The sequence below is a fragment of the Clytia hemisphaerica genome, unplaced genomic scaffold (genome assembly GCF_902728285.1).
Source record: "Clytia hemisphaerica strain Z4C2 unplaced genomic scaffold, Clytia hemisphaerica genome assembly, whole genome shotgun sequence".
Lineage (NCBI taxonomy): Eukaryota > Metazoa > Cnidaria > Hydrozoa > Leptothecata > Clytiidae > Clytia > Clytia hemisphaerica.
In genome coordinates, this window is record NW_027104356.1 from 93,160 (window position 1) to 110,382 (window position 17,223).

Sequence of the window (17,223 nt, forward strand, 5' to 3'; positions counted from 1 at the left end):
ATCCAACAATCAAATCATTCATATAAAGCTCGCTAAACCATACAAATTAGCTTGGTTTTTGACATTTCCAAGGCTCAATTTGAGCGAAATTAAAAAAAATAGCTCCAATAATTCAAATTTCCAATAGATGGGTCAAATCATACTAAAGGTTACAAGGTCAATCTTTCCTCCACCTTATTCTAACGTCGGTCAAATAATTATTCAACAATCTTAAAAAACACAAATTCATTGTTTGTTCAACGAACTTAGTGCGCTGTCGGAAAGGATTAAGTTCTAAATAAATCCTTAGCTGCTTAGATGTTGGTTTCTTGATAGGTAGGATAAAAGGTACAAAGGCGTAAAGAAAGGACTGGCCTCTCTTTCAGCCGAAATATCAAAAACAAGTATCGGTCATATCTAATTCGATTGTTTAAAAAATTCAAAACTTGTGGCAACACCTGGCCGTTAAGGGTGATTCCCCAATTATGAATATAAAAAAATCACTCAAATTAGATAAGATGTCCTTTCCAGTTTATTATGCTCTAAACATCAGCTAATAAATCAAAGCCAAGAAGCAAAAATACTAACCAAGAATGAAAGAGTCCAGCAAACACATTTATTTTAATGTTGCTCTGCATGAGCGCCTGAGACATGAAGAGACTGATAGGAAAATCTCATCTGAGAGAGAGAGGGGAGAAAATAATCTTGTCGATTAGATTAAAATTCTACCTTAACAGCTTTAGTTTCATATTGCGCTTTAAAAACTATCCTATTATCAGTGTAAAAAACTTGATCCTATAATAAGCTAAGCTTCTCCCTAATCAAGATCCTTGAGTTTATATAAATCAACAAGTCCCGCTGTGTTAATGACGAGGAAAGAAGGAAATCTCTGTCAAAGTCAAATATCCTTTGGCAAACATATGTTCTTGAAGTTAAATTTACAAGGTAGTTTTTTGTGTAAGTGTAAGCATTGATACACCCCTGTTTCAAAATATACCCCTGTATGACAGTGGTGGCGATAAAACGTATGGGAATTTACACCTCACGGAGAAAGGTAAGGTTAACCAAACAAAAGAATACTGAGGTGAGACTGTCAAAGAAGGGGTGCAAGAAAAAGTCGCGATTCAAGCGTCTTGGTTGTGTAATTACAAATTATGAGGGACCCGGTTTTAATAGTCTACACAAGTTGGACCGTTTCACATAAAGAAGATGCAAAAAAGACATTATTTCAAAGACTTTCAAAATAAAACATATACCTTTTTGTTCGTACTCAAAATTTGTGTTGCATGCATGGACAATCCTTGTTTTCTTCACCCTTTGTTTCCGGCAGCCATCACCACATCTTCGATTGATCGAAAACCTGAAATTCAATTCTTTTATATATACTATTGTTCCCCAAAACACGCGACCAAGTGTTCAGCCAGGAAGGTAAAGAAAAATTCGATTGTCATGATGAGTTTGGTGCAGTATTCATATTATGACTGATTGAATTTTTCCCGAAAACCATCCGACAAAAAATGTTATTCACCTTCTAAGAGAATTGTGATTTTGACAAAGCTGAGTCCAGCACTTGACAAAGTCACCATTGTGAAAGACAAAAATTCCAATGAGCGGAAAAGCTACCTGGAACTTAAAATATACGTAATAAAGATCGAGAAACTAACAGGTTTGCAATATACCTTTTCATAAATTACGTCACGAACATCACTTGCCTCGTATTCAAACAATTACCATGGTGTCCCTTGAGACATTAAAAATAATTTTTTATGAATAGAAAGTAGTTTTAACAATATCCGCCGGCAGTTAATCACCTTGGTTTTAATTTAGGTGTATTAATTAAGGCAAGTGGTGTTCGTGACGTAATTTATGAAATGTTCTATACCCTATTTACAAATGAAAAAATTTCCATTACCAATCCACCTGTTTAAATTTCCAAAAATATTTAAAGCCTCAGAATTGAGAACTCCAATATACTGCCTGGCCACTTGATCAAGGTGAATATTACTTTTTTTTTGCCTAACAGATGGCTGTTTGTGTCCAGCGGTCGGCACGAAGAGGGAACAAAACATCACGTGACTATGAAGCGCCAAAAGAACAATAATAAATTCATGTATGGTAAGGGAAGAAGTTTGATAGTTGCTACCACTATAATACATTAATAACTTAAAAACATAACCATATACATCAGTAACCTCGCTGAGAATCGGTTTTTACATAACTTTATCCTCTATAAACTTCTATGAAAGCAGGGGTATACTTAAGAACTTAAGGGTATACTTAATTTTCGAATATTACGTTTTTTGTCTTACAGATGGTCGTTTGTATCCAGCGGTCGGCACGAGGAGGAAACAAGAATTCCCCACCGTTTCTTATGCTGGACCTTTTCTCAAAGCATGAACTTGGCAGTGTTTGAAGCACTATAAGCTAGACCACTGTGGCAGTTCTGCTATGTTGCTTGACTATCTCAGTGATTTTTGGAGTGTGGTATATTTTGAGTTGTTTAATCACTTGTGGTCGTCAATTAAAGTATACATGCTCTTTATAAGAATCAGTAAATTTTGTCCGAGGCTCGACTGCAACTTTTTCGAATGGTTGGAGCCCAGGTTTTCGGGCTCCAAACATTCCAGTTTTCGATGCCACGTTGAAGGTTTTATTTTTACATAAGTGTTCCCGATTCATATCAGACACATATATTTCATATCAGGACGGTGTCTGCCTATTGTTACATTATGCTGATATAAGCAAAAAATGTTTTTCTTTTCCTCTTTTTGACCATTTTAATCCACATCCATGTAGGCTTCTGCACATAGCGAAAAAAGTTTCTTATATCTATAGAGGTTTGCGAATGAAACTAACATTCGTGTCAATCCAATGTGAAAAAGCTAGTGAATTAAAAATGATGAGTAAAGAAACGATATCACTCTTATTTAAAGAATAAACGTGTAAACTTTCGAAGCTTTTGCATTAGAAAAAATCGAATTTGTGTCAATACACATGAAAGGCTTGATCGTCAAAGTGAAACTCACCAAGAAACGGAATGTAATATCCCGACTTTTGACGAGGTGCTCGCCACCCTTAGAGAGACGTCCCCCTCAAAAAAATTCAAATTTTAGTCCAAATTTCAAGCATTAATGACCCTTTGAGTGGGTCGATTTTTGATTTTCGTAATTTTGGATCCCTTATAGTTATAGAGACTCAATTGCTTTTTGCACCCTTTAAAAGATTTTGAGGATGTGAAGGGACCCGCTTAGGGACTGCTTACACATTCCTATTTTACCAAATCCCCCACTGGGACATATCTTTGGCAATATTATTTCTGTATCGTAAAGGTGGTTTTGTATCCAGCGGTCGGCACGAGGAGGAAACAAGAATTCCCCACCGTTTCTTATGCTGGACCTTTTCTCAAAGCATGAACTTGGCAGTGTTTGAAGCACTATAAGCTAAACCACTATGGCAGTTCTGCTATGTTGCTTGAAGATCTTAGTGATTTTGGAGGATAGTATATTTTGTGCTGTTAAGGGAATAGCGCTATACTTATACAGTCAGGTACTATTGCAAACTAGGAGAAATGCGTGTATTTCGCTTAAATAGGATGATTTATCCTAAATAAGATAAAATCGATAGCTTAGTTAGGAGAAATAGCAGAAAAAGTTGATTTTCTGAACAAATTCAGAGATCCGCGTCAAGCTTTGCATAAATTTAAGAAATTTGGAGCCAGTATAGTATGCTTGTGAAGTCTGATCCATCAGTCAGCGTGCGTTCAGAAGTTATTCAACTTTTGACAAACTTCAGATTTTATGCATCAAATTCTCTTAGTAAAAACTTTGCTCTTAACGATGTTTTGAAGAAATAGAAACTTAGATATAAATAAACTTATCCTATTGTAGTAGACACATTTGCGCAATTTGTGTTTGTGTGGTTTGTGTCAAGGAGAATGAACACTTTCTCGTCCTTCGACACTTTTCATTCACGCTCATATTTTTCATACGGCAAAGCGTGTAACAAAAGCATTATTTCTCCTAATTAATTTGTATATTTTATCCAAAATAGGATAAATGTTTAATATTTTTTCACTCCGCGCTGATAAGAAGCTAACATTTGGCCTAACATGATCTTCTTCATGAGTATAATTGATTCAGAAAGTTAAAAAGACGCGGATCTCTGAAGTTGTTCAGAAAATCAACTTTTTCTTCTATTTCTCCTAACTAAGCTATCGATTTTATCTTATTTAGGATAATTCATCCTATTTAAGCGAAATACCCGCATTTCTCCTAATTTGCAATAGTACTCGACTGTTATAGTAGGGGTCGGAGTTGCTGGTACTTCCATGGTATACTCTGAAATACATGCTGATGTCAGCCCGAAAGCTGATTGGCTTAACCGACAGTTTTACGTAGTTTGAGAGTATAGCTAAAACTTTGTTATGTTTTCAACAGTAAACGAAAGTAGGGAGGTTAAGTATCAATGATAAATCAACGCGACGAACGGACGGGTTTTGACCCGCAACCTGCAGTAAACATGTGGACCTACATTTTCTAGAATCCAGGCTAAAACAGCTCAAGAACGAAAAACTGTGAAAATCTTCGTTGTTGAACAAAGAAGATATAACATCTACTTTGCTACCCTTACCATCTTGCAGAGAAAAGGTCCGTTCGTCGCGTAGATTTATCTTTGATACTTAACCTCACTAGTGAATGAAGACAAAATGTAAACAAAAAGATTGCAAAGAAGTTTTCGAATAAATTCACAATAGAATGTCTTCATTTAAAAATAGAAACACTCGATTTCTTTCATTCAAAAGAAAAAGACATTCTTTTTTTCTTTCAGTTTTATGTAAGTCTTTTTGTGTTGTTGTTGAACATTATAGTAAATTATATTCACTTTTTTGAATATATTTTTTGGAATAAAGTCACTTTTGGTTTTTGTTATGATCCAGCACTCCTAAATACTCCTCCGTATGGGTGTTTGTGCCAATGCTAGATCAGCATTTCATAAATATACCATGCGTCGTTCCCTTTAATCACTTGTGGTTGTCACTTAAAAGTATTACCTTTTTTTGTAAGAATCAGTAAGTTTTGTCCGAGGCTTGGCTGTTTTTTACATTTTTGTGGACTTATTTGTTCTGGAAATGTGTTTATACGCTCTCTTCATCGACTTGTTTGCTGATGAAAATCTGTTGAAATCACCTTTTCATAGTTTTTTCTGAAACTAATTAATGTATTTCAAAAGGGAAAAATAAAGAGTAACTTACTTTGCACTTGTTTTAGGATTCCTTCAAACTTGAAAGAGCTTTAAAACAATAATATTTTCTCCATTTAGTCATGGGTAGTGTTCTATTCATCCTCTAGGCTATACTCTAAAACACCCGTGTGTCACAGATAATCTCACGATTATCGTAGCGTAGCGTAGTTCTCTACGGAAATGAATTTTGAAATTAGCCGTAGATATTGGGTTTGTGTACAGACAAGTCACAGACCCGCTGTGATCCTAGGCTGCTGGCATCCACTAACGGATTCGTGCTCCTATACCACCTGTGGTTTTGTAGAGGTCAGCGATTCAGACTACTGTGACCCCAGCCACACTAGAACATTAAGCAAAAATTTCGTCTCCCGGTGGGAAAATACCCTTGAATTTCATCCCCACTCCAAATTCCATGTTTAAAAATTGTGCTCCAAAACCATTCCAACAGCACTTTTTAACCTTGGAACAATAAAACTTCTATCCCCATTAAAATTTCAATAAGAAGTTATATCCCCACTGAGGAAAAAAAGTTCCATCGGGACTATGAGACTGGAGTGTTTTAAAATACAAGTTCTTACAAAGAATGAAATAAGTTTAGAGGTCCGGAGCCAGACCCCCGGGATGGGGAGGTTTGCGAGATGGCGGGTATGCCCGAGTTAACGAAAATCAAGCCTTAAGGGCTCTGACCATAGTGAATTTTTCATAATTGCCGTGTTTAAAATGTGTTTTCTGACTGATATAACCAACAAAACTATGGCATGTTATACATTTTCTGTTAGAAAAACTATTCCTGAATCTGAAAATTCAAAAATTGCATTGAAAAAATTTGATGAAGAAGAAAATTAAGACTTTTACGAGGAAGAGTATTTCAACTTTGAAGAGCTTAGTTTCGGCGAAGAAAAACATTTTGAAAATTTTTTCGCATTACATGGTGTATCTTTTACCAAACAATAAACATTTTTGTGGAAAATTTTTGTAAATGCTTCTTTGTCTCGAAATCTTCAAAATAGTGGTTTTTCATCAATTTTTCATCTGGATTTTGCTTAAAAAAACAGTCATAACTTTTGACATATCTTTTTAGAAAAATTTTCCGCAAAATTTAAAATAGTTCAATTCTTTGCGGACAGTGTAAAGAAATTTTGAAACAAAAAAGTTAATTACCCATTAAAACTTAGCCCTTTTTGTAAAAGAGGGTGATGCAACATATTATTAACATCTTTTTAAAGTTCATAACGTCATTTTTGCAATTAAATTCTTCGATTAAAAAGCAATTTATAAAGGCAATTCTTTGTTAAAAGTGTTAAAGGAACCTGAAATATAACTTTTATGTTCAAATACCAAAATCAACTTTTGGACTATGGCCAGAGCCCTTAAAAGTTTTATTTTTACATAAGTGTTCCCGTTTCATATCAGACACATAAACGTCTTTTTTTTATTAGAACCCAGTTTATAAGAACATTTAGGCTGAAATTCGTCGAAAAATTAAGAACATCGTAAGAACATGCCCAGCCTCAGTTTGGAAGAAAATGGCCAGAAACTACAATCATTTCCTCTTTTCAAGCAGTTTTAACCGAAGAGTCATGGATTTTTAAAAATCGAGAGACAAATATTATCCAAATTTTACCAATTTTAAGTGCTCTTTATTTTGCATGATATTTTCGATTTAAGGTAGTTCGAAAAATTAGGAACGCATTTAAGAACATTTTAGGCTGAAAATTGCTGAAAAAATAAGTACATCCAGGCTCAGCTAAATTTTAGGTGTTCTAATAAAAAAACGTGTATTTCATATCAGGGCAGTGTCTGCCTATTGTTATGTTATGCTGATATAAGCAAAAAATGTTTCTCTTTTCCTCTTTCTGCTGTTTCTGGCCAATCTAGCACCGCATCCGTGTCAATTCCAATCCAATGTAAAAAGTTTGTGAATGAAAATTGATGAGTCAGCAAACGATATCACTGTTATTTAAAAACAAAACCTTTAAAGTACTTAGCCTATACTAGGCTCCAAGCTTTTGATGTCTTACATTTTTGACGTTTTTTTACCTGACCCTTAACGAGACTTGTTCCATGTTCTGCGCAACATTTCATTTCTTTATCACAAAATTGGACATATCTTTGGCAATATTATTTCTTTATCACAAAATTGGTTTTGTATCCAGCGGTCGGCACGAGGAGGAAACAAGAATTCCCCACCGTTTCTTATGCTGGACCTTTTCTCAAAGCATGAACTTGGCAGTGTTTGAAGCACTATAAGCAAAACCACTGTGGCAGTTCTGCTATGTTGCTTGACGATCTCAGTGATTGTGATGAGCTAGTATATTTTGAGTTGTTTAATCGCTTGTGGTTGTCACTTAAAGTATGTATCTTTTTGTCATAAGAGTCATTCAATTTTATCCAAGGCTCGGCTGTTCTTCATGTATTTGAGGACTTTCAGGATTATTGGCCCCATTATTGTTATGAAAATATAATAAGTTTGCGGAAATTGAAGCGGGCAAGTACTTGCCCCGCCGCATACTGCCCCGCTTCGTCAGGGATTTCTTTTTATACGGTGAAAGTGAAGAAATATGCCAGTTAAATATTTATTACGTTATTGCATATGGTTCGGGATAAATGATTGAAAAAGGGACCTGGTCGGGGAGGGCCTGTCCGGGAGTCGAACCCGGGACCTCTCGCACCCGAAGCGAGAATCATACCACTAGACCAACAGGCCGGTTATTAAGTGAAGTGTATTTCAATGTGTATCTAATCATCTGAAATTTTTTATCATTGATGTCAGCACAATATAACAATAGGCAGGCACTGCCCTGATATGAAACGGGAACACTTATGTAAAAATAACACCTTTAATTTATTCAAATGATTAAAATAGATCGTTTTCATTTGAAGTTGTTCCACTAACGTTTCCAGACAATCAAACGGAACGATAAATACAAATTTAAATAAGAGCAAACTCTTCAAAAGACACTCTACGCTATAGAAAAAACTGGATAACCTAAATTTATCTGTGCGCTGTTGTGAAACTGCCAGTCGATAAATTTCCAAATTTTTTCATTTTTATCTTCGGAATAAGTGGTTTTGTATCCAGCGGTCGGCACGAGGAGGAAACAAGTATTCCCCACCGTTTCTTATGCTGGACCTTTTCTCAAAGCATGAACTTGGCAGTGTTTGAAGCACTATAAGCTAGACCACTGTGGCAGTTCTGCTATGTTGCTTAACCATCCAAGTGATTTTGAAGTGTACTATATTTTGAGTTGTTTAATCACTTGTGGTTTGAATCAGAAGCTGATAAATACTTGAAGTTTTTTTATTTAAAAGATATACGTTTCATGTTTCACGTTCTCTCTCTTTTCTCATCAATGAACTTTATTAACAAAACGGTGAAAATAAGAACATGTTAAGAACATCCGTAGGCTTAAAATTTTTGGATATTCTTATAAAAAACCGTGTATGTTACTTCATCTACACGCTTATTTTTATAAGAATCATTTCATCATGGATATTCTTAACCTTTTTGGGAAAATCATCCCAAAATATTCTTAGAGCACATTCTTATGTTAGGATCCTAATTCATACTAGATTTAACATTTAGCACATACGTCTCAATAGCGTAAAATGGCATTTTTGTGAAAGGAGTGAGCCCAACTTGGGGATATTATAATTTATAATTGAAAATGCTCTTAAAATGGCATTCTTAGCTTTAGTAGCAAAATTCCTAGTCTGATTCGCAGACGACTATATAAGAAACTTTTTCGCTAGAGGATGAGCAGAAGCCTACAAAATTCCCTGATGGTTATATTCTTAGCATATTCTAAGTTTTTTTGGCCATTTTCATCATGGAAATTCTTGTAAAAAGTGTATTCTTAAATTAGTAGGGGACCAAGCCTGGGGTTCCGTGACATCTTTTTTACGACCTAACCATTTTAAGTCTATTCCAAAGAACAGTATATTACAAGATATTTTTGAGAGGGAGGACGCGGATTAGGCCCGGGAAAACTTTTTGTGACCAAAATAGTGACGTCATAGGCAAAATACTGCAAGGGAAAATAAGAGGTAGAGAAATAGCTTATTTTCAAAAGTCAAAATAGACGAAAATGATTGATACCATCTGATAGACCATGAAATTCTGAGCAAAAAATTGTATTACAACAACTCTCTGACTAAAACACATAAAGAAATACAGCCGCTTTAAGAGTAACTAACTGTCAGCTCTACTGTGATTTGTTGACGTCAAATCTTGTCGTGATCGTGCTGACGTCAGTATGTTTTTGAACTTCAAGCGGCCCCTTTTTTGATTTTTGAAGCCCTAGGAGGGGAGGGTAGATTTTACTTTCAATCTGGCATTTGTGTGAAATCCACGCTAGTGCAATGTTTTTGCAAGATCAGATAATAGCTTCACATAAGTGAGGATGCGCAGAGGCCGGGATTGTGCCGCCGCAAATTTTTTTTCCGTAGTAGACGGACGGAAATGTCTTTAATGGTCGGTAATATCATAGCGTAATGGTCGGAAATATCATTTGATGGTCGGAAATATCCAAAACTCTGAAAATTTGAAAATTTAATGTTTGGAAATATCATTTAATGGTCGGAAATATCCCACGCTTTTAAAAATGCTTCATCAGCAAAAAAATGTAAACAAAGATGGTAGCAAAGGTGGTGTGGTGTGGCCAACTTGTTGTGTGTGCCAGACAAGAGAAGTTTTTTATTTTAAGTTTTTGGGACAATCTGAGAACTGTTCTGTTTCTTAGTTCTTTATACAGTATTTTACACAAGACGTAGACAGCTTTTTAGAGAGAGAAAATGGTATTGACCTTTTGATTCAGGCAAAAATTGGAAATTTTCCTATTTTTCCGACCCTTCGTGGGCCTTAAGTCTGATTTTCTAATTTTTCCAATTTTCTTGCAGGGACTGCCAGGTTCCAAAAAAGACACCCTTAAGGGTAGTGCATACCCGTACCCTTCACTCGCCCAAGTACCCCTAGTCTACTTCGGGATGTTATTTCTAAAGTAAAGGTTTTGGTATCAATCGTTTGGTTACTCATCAATTTTTATTTACAAGCTTTTTCACATTGAATTGACACGGATGTGGAGCAAGATTGGCCAGCTAGGGGAAAAGAAAATCAATTTTTTGCTTATCCAGCACAGTACAACAATAGGAAGACACTGTCTTGGTATGAAACGGGAACACTTATGTAAAAATGAAACCTTTAAGAAGAGTATAATCTAAATTTTCTAAATGTCAAACTTTCTAAATGTTGAAACTTTCTACAGGTTAAAAGGCCGAAACTTACAGTTACATGAACAGTTCAATGAGTTGGAACTTTTTGAAGGTCAATGAGTTGAAAATTTCTGTGACTTCTATAGCCAAGTTGTCCAATTTTCTATAGTTCAAGACATTGAGGAATTTTGTGTACCGAAGTGCCGAAACTTTCTATTGTTTAAGCCCGAGGGTGTACTAGGTTTGCAAGATGACGGGTATGCCTGAGCCAAAGATCGAAAATCGACCCTCAGACCAAGACGTTGTTTTCCGGCCAACAAAGTTTCACGTTTGTAGAATCTTGTCGAAATGGATGGCTAAGTTATTTTTCAGAAATCTCTTTGAAGCATGACAGGTAGAATCGTAGAGACGTAAAGACTACTGAGAGCCGAATGCAAAATAGCAAGTGGCAAAAAAAGTGAACCAAATTTAAAAATTCATCAAAATGTCTTTCCACGTAAAAAGAAGCCCTCCCCCACTTGAGCAACCGGTAACCAACAGAAGGAGTCTTCAAGAGATGCTCAACATCTCATAACAAGCTTTCAATTGTTGGTAAAAACTTTGATCCGTCTTCAATCGATTGACCAACTCTGCCGATGAAATGATGTCTTCGAACTTCGGTATCAAACCTTTATATGTATCTAAGGAGAACAAGAGAAGATATATTTACTGGCTACCATCACATTGAAACAAAAAAGAATCCTGTACCAAACAACTATCGAACGAGGCTTTTATGCTTTCATTTGAAAAAGGTAGAGTTTCATTCAGAACAGAGCAGCGATCTTGTTAAAACATTTAGGGAAATAGCTTTACAACAAGGATAGAATAGATAGACAACCCACACTAGAGTTAAAGAAAAAGTGGAACTTCATACGCATAAAATAGCAGTCATAACTCGTCACTATAACTAATAACTTTCTTTATTTTAAGAGAAAAACCCCAGACCCGAAAATACTTACCATTTTGCTGACAGAACTGCAGTGTTTTTGTAAATAATTTTTCACCTAAGATGGCGTTTAATTGAAGCAGTGCACATGCTTCCCACCTGAGAAGGAGAAAAGTTATATTATAGTTTATAAAATCAATGTTAATTTTGATCATTGTAGTATATAGTGGTCACATCACACGCTTCTACATAATATGCAACATAAAATTAAAATTACTAACAGAGTTCCCCTAGAATCAGCAGAATTTTATAACTGGTATAATACTTCATGTCCTAAAAAAAACATTGCATCTGTTCTTTTGAAACACATAATTGTATCCACCCAAAAAACATGGTTCGTTTATCTGGGGATTTATCAGTCCGGCTTTGGTGACCAAACATATAGACTGCTGCTGTCAAAACTGTCTAGGATCAGCATTAGCTTGCTACCTTAAGTGTATATATTTTCGCGGGTACTAAATTTTCGCGTGTATTTTAATTTCGCAAGTTTTAGGCAAAATTTTGCAAAATTTAGTACTTTATTTTGGTGTTTTTTTAATGTGTTATACAAATATTTACCTATCATTTAGGATGCATTTACACCACGTAGCAGTTGATAATTCCATTCTTCTCGTTACATCTTGTATCTTTAAAATGAAGATGACAAATAAAACTGATGTTGACGCTCTCTAAATCGATTTCCAATAATTACAAGGTGAAGAGACCTGAGACCTGCATTGGACCGACCGATCAAAAGCTTTTGGCAAAGACCCCTAAAATCTTTATGAATACGTCTCGGGGAAAGATATAACTTTGTGCTTTGAGATACGAGAAATCGAAAAACTGTACTGTATTACTATGTAAGTGAGACAGGGTTGTTTAGGAAGAACGTTTCATATTTGATATCGAAACAGAGTTAACGGAAATTTGTGGACATACGGAATTCAAAGTGTGGATGATTGATGGGTAGCACTCTTCGAATACTCCAGTGTTGTCTCCAAGACATTGCTGAAAAAAGTTAAATGTTAGCATACTGGGTGTTCAGTCCAGAGACAGCAAGTTTATGGAAAGTCTGCAAGGAATGCTATTCTCTCAGAACATGAGATTTTTTATAAATTAAAAATTGGAAAAGAAAAATTGGGTGGACAGAAACTCAAGACACCTGTCGGTGACTATGCTAGGTATCGATTCCACATTACACCGTGGATGAGGTGAGAGTGCGCTACCCTGGTTCAAGCTGGATAACACACTTGGTCCAAAAAACTGTGTGTCATTATCGCGCAAACTGGCAGGCAGTATAAACTACAGCGTAAGACGGTTCTAACGAGACGACTCCTAGACAGCTCAATACTGAACCGGGCATCCTCTGTAAGGAGAAGCCAGTCATAATCATGAATTAAAATAAATACTCACTTCGATTATGTCATCAGGTTTATTGGGTGGTCGAGTCTCCAAATCTTTCCCAAGAGCCTAAAGTAGAAATAGAAAGTTCCCCCAAATAAACAACAATCATACAGAATGTTTTCACTAATTAGACCGTTTCTTTTGTTCTTGATAAAGGGTAGTAAATTTTGGGTTTCGTTTGTTACTGTATTATGGAGAAAAGATATAACTTGTCATCGCCCATCTGCCAATTAAGTAGATCAACAGACGAAAACAAATTAATAACTCGATGAATATACGGTTCATTGGGCCGAAACATATTTGGAAGGACGAGCAAAGTATTAAATGGGTTTTTTAAAAAGAGGAAAGATGAGAGTGCTTACTTGAAGGATATTGTTTTGGTGCTCGATGTTTTCCAGTTCATGCTCCACACCTGAAATAATTATTACAGTGAATATGATGGGAATGATGTTTTTTGTAACAAATTATGGGGGGGGATGGAGGTTGGAGGGCAGAGGACGTTTGGAAGAAAATTAAAAGAGTACCTGTTACATGGTCTTCAACGTCAGATTCTTCTGAAGCCAAAGCCGCCAAGTTTGAAAGCACCAACATCATCTGATGGAAAACGTGAATTATAGTGAGCTTGTAATGAGCTTGTAGTAGAAGAATATCCTTCTAGTGAGTTTTACCCAGATAACTTTTCGAGATGCCCATCGAAGAGTTTGTTTTGAAACTTGTGCATCTGTTATCTTACATTTTCTTTTTTTTATAACAAATATAAGCAGTAATACTCGATTTCCTACTATACAGTCAGGAAAAAAGTTGATATTTTCTGCCATATTTACAATATCATTTGAATTCAAAACCTACCTTTTGTCTTCCGGAAAACGCATTTTCTTCATGAGCCAAAGTCTTCAGCGAAATTGCCGCCTAGAATGTTATAAAAGAAAATCGCTATAAAGCTTGCATTATGAAAATCTGGCGATTACAATGTTAGAAAATTAAAGGCATTTGCAATAATACAAAACGTGTGTATAGAAATTCTCTTGTCCAACAGATACAATCAATAACACAAAACAATAACAATGAAGAAAAACTCGAACTTCTTAGAAGATATGCAATAGAAAAAACTTCCATGATGGTTCAAGCCATCATCTATGTTTATGATCGATTAAGGAGGGGAAGGGAGTAGGTACCTTTCCAAAGTCATCGTTTCCAATGTGGTGGATCCAACTTAGGTAAGGATGACTCGAAAGAAGGTTCGAATAATCCTCGTTCGATGATTGCTCCTTCAATGATAACAATCGTCCCCAGTTCCCTGAAAACACAAAGAAGAAGTCATACTTGAGATATGGAAGGTGTTTAGTTGGTTCTGTTAGTGGTAGATCCTTTAAAAACTAGAGGGCAAGTTAAGGTAAATATAATGGTAGTAAAATGCACTCATTGTCACAAAACCAAACAGTTGAAACCACGTGTCAAAAAAACTATTGTACTCAACAATACTTATATGAATGATCCTCCAGATTATTGTCAAATTCCCTAACTTCTTTTATGCCCTTTAGTATTGTGTTGAATGAAAGTTTATAAGGGCTAGCCTCCGTTACGCAAGATGGTTTTCAAGAGCATTCTAAAGGTTATAGAAAGGCTTTTCACAAACCTTGCTCCATATACCAATTGTATAAAACATCCAAGAAGCCCTGAAAAAAAAGCCAAAAATTTGCTTCAAAATTAGGTTGGAAGGGGAAATTATGACTGAGCCTCAAAATCCCTAATGTTTTTGTTAAGGTCTTCTTCATATGATTTTTTATTTACCTAAAAAGGAAACTAAAAACGGTAACTTTTTCAGTACTTTTCTGAAATCTGAGGCGTAATACGATTGTTTATGATTTGGTTGATTTCAGCCTCATATTCTTAAAAAATATTTGACAACACTAGGAGGGATGACTTTGGTTGAATCTCTAAAAAGATTAACGTCCGAAGAGAGATTCGATAAGCGAGAAGGACTAGGGTGAACGTTTAATGACGTCATACCTGCTCCCTAAACATGACTTTATACTGTTCGAGTTTGTTGACGTCATTGGTTTGTTCACACAGGGAGATTAGCATGAAGAAATCTTCGTATTTTTGAGCTAATGTCATGGCTTCTTCTATGTATCCCATTGTCGCTACAAAGGAAGAAAAATGACAATTGACATGCAAAATTATTAAGCAAAATAGATTTAACATACTAGTAGGGACAATTCAGTAAAGCTTTTGGGAATAAAACAGTTGACCTTCCATGATGTCGTCGACCCAATCAATAAGTACAAGCTTTACCTAGGTCGGTGGAATACACAAATGAATGAAATCTTTAAGACATGCAAAAATTTCGAAATCGGTAGCAAAACAAAAGAGAATGCTTATTTCCGTGGGGAAAAAATTCTGCAATTTACCTTATGACACAGCAGATAAAGAACTCTTTAGCTACAAATTAGGCTTTTATTTTGTCTTACAAGTTACTACTGTCTGTTCAAATAAATTCATTTGCAAATTTAAAATAAACAGAATACCTAGACTTTGAATGATGAAGCGGCGTCGTTGTTGGAAGTCGTCTAAAAGAGCGTCATATTCCACCGACGGCTTACTCCTTTCGAAGAAAAGAGTTTTTGGGACGATGAAATATCAATTGTCATGTATGTAATGTAATACAATAAACACAAAGACTGCCAATCTCTCTATCATTGAAACTGTAAGAATAATCGTGTTTGTTAGTTTCCGTGATATAATGGTAGAAAATTGTTGCAGTAGACCAAACTTTCTTAATAGAATGACGGGTTTCTGAATCTCCACCAATAAAAATAATGTTCAAAAAACTCACTTGGAAATTCGAAGCTCTTTATCAAACGCATCTAACAGGAGATCAGCGAGCAAAACGACTTGTTGAGTTAACACTGATCCGACCTATTGAGTAAAGGAAAGAGTCGGTATGTATGTAACAAGTAATACTTTAATGGACCTACCTATTTATAAAACGAATAATTAGAATTTAATGGAAGTAATGTATAATTTTAAATTTCGATTTATATATCTATTGGAACGGAGAAAGCAATTAAGAAACGCATCGATGTTTAACGGTGAAAGAAAAATAATATCGACACTTTAATCAATCATTCATCTCGAGAAAATCTCAAAAAACCGCTTTTTTCGGGACATTTCCGGTTCTAGCGGCCGGAAAAATTTCTTTTTCGAAAATTGGGCTCTGTCACATTTTGGGCATTGCCATTTTACATCATTGTGCAAAAAATCATGAAAATCTGTCGAGTATAAGTTGAAAAAATGAAGGAAAACCGTTTTACGCCGGTTTTCGGCTGTTCCGGCGATTTTTAAGGAGTTCCGGATTCAAAGGATGATTTTCTTGGAAATCAAACGATGCTAAGTTTTGGGCATCATCATAAAGAACATTTTTCTGTAAAGAAACAATTAAATAAGTTGAAAAAATGTGACGGAAATGTGAAAAAAACGACGATTTCCGGCACATTTCCGGTTCTACAGACCGGAAAAAATTTTTTTTCGGCAAACGGTTTTCGACACCTTTTCGGCAGTACTAATGTGCATCTATGTGCAAAAAATCGCAAAAAACTAATGAGAAAATCTCGAGAAAATCTCAAAAACCGCTTTTTTCGGGACATTTCCGGTTCTAGCGGCCGGAAAAATTTCTTTTTCGAAAATTGGGCTCTGTCACATTTTGGGCATTGCCATTTTACATCATTGTGCAAAAAATCATGAAAATCTGTCGAGTATAAGTTGAAAAAATGAAGGAAAACCGTGGAAAGGAAAACCGACCGTTTTACGCCGGTTTTCGGCTGTTCCGGCGTTCCGGCGATTTTTTAAGGAGTTCCGGATTCAAAGGATGATTTTTTTGGAAATCAAACAATGCTAAGTTTTGGGCATCATCATAAAGAACATTTTTCTGTAAAGAAACAATTAAATAAGTTGAAAAAAATGTGATGGAAATGTGAAAAAAACGACGATTTCCGGCACATTTCCGGTTCTATACAGACCGGAAAAAAATTTTTTTTCGGCAAACGGTTTTCGACACCTTTTCGGCAGTACTAATGTGCATCTATGTGCAAAAAATCGCAAAAAACTAATGATAGAATCTCGAGAAAATCTCAAAAAACCGCTTTTTTCGGGACATTTCCGGTTCTACCGGCCGGAAAAAATTTTTTTTCGAAAATCGGGCTCCGTCACATTCGAGGGTTTATAGTAATGCACCTTTGTGCAAAAAATCAGAAAAATTGAATGAGCCAATCTCGAGAAAAGTTGGTAACTAACGAACGAACTAACGAACACGGGTTAATTTATAGGACCTTCACCCCACCGGGGTAGGTCCAATAAGTAAGTACACAAAATAGTCTTTTTACAGTGAAATATCCATAGGTATATATCGTTCTCACCGAAGGTAA

At 35.7% G+C, this 17,223-nt stretch overlaps 1 protein-coding gene and 1 non-coding gene across 2 annotated transcripts in view; both read right to left on the minus strand.

Annotated features, from left to right (window-relative positions):
* Nucleotides 1-7,855: 7,855 nt before the first annotated feature.
* Trnap-cgg (transfer RNA proline (anticodon CGG)) lies at nucleotides 7,856-7,927 on the minus strand. Its single transcript has one exon. It is a non-coding gene; the product is annotated as a tRNA-Pro (tRNA).
* Nucleotides 7,928-10,898: 2,971 nt separating this feature from the next.
* LOC136818165 (nuclear pore complex protein Nup133-like) overlaps nucleotides 10,899-17,223 on the minus strand; it is a 33,457-nt gene continuing 27,132 nt past the window's right edge. Inside the window, exons 25-37 of the mRNA XM_067074523.1 lie at nucleotides 15,636-15,718; nucleotides 15,328-15,404; nucleotides 14,810-14,943; nucleotides 14,436-14,475; nucleotides 13,975-14,096; nucleotides 13,649-13,708; nucleotides 13,324-13,393; nucleotides 13,162-13,211; nucleotides 12,809-12,865; nucleotides 12,335-12,403; nucleotides 11,975-12,042; nucleotides 11,430-11,515; nucleotides 10,899-11,111 (exon numbers count right to left, since the gene is read on the minus strand). Of these exons, the coding sequence (XP_066930624.1) occupies nucleotides 10,981-11,111; nucleotides 11,430-11,515; nucleotides 11,975-12,042; nucleotides 12,335-12,403; nucleotides 12,809-12,865; nucleotides 13,162-13,211; nucleotides 13,324-13,393; nucleotides 13,649-13,708; nucleotides 13,975-14,096; nucleotides 14,436-14,475; nucleotides 14,810-14,943; nucleotides 15,328-15,404; nucleotides 15,636-15,718 (1,047 nt within the window). The 3' untranslated portion in view covers nucleotides 10,899-10,980. The remainder of the gene's footprint in view (nucleotides 11,112-11,429; nucleotides 11,516-11,974; nucleotides 12,043-12,334; nucleotides 12,404-12,808; nucleotides 12,866-13,161; nucleotides 13,212-13,323; nucleotides 13,394-13,648; nucleotides 13,709-13,974; nucleotides 14,097-14,435; nucleotides 14,476-14,809; nucleotides 14,944-15,327; nucleotides 15,405-15,635; nucleotides 15,719-17,223) is intronic.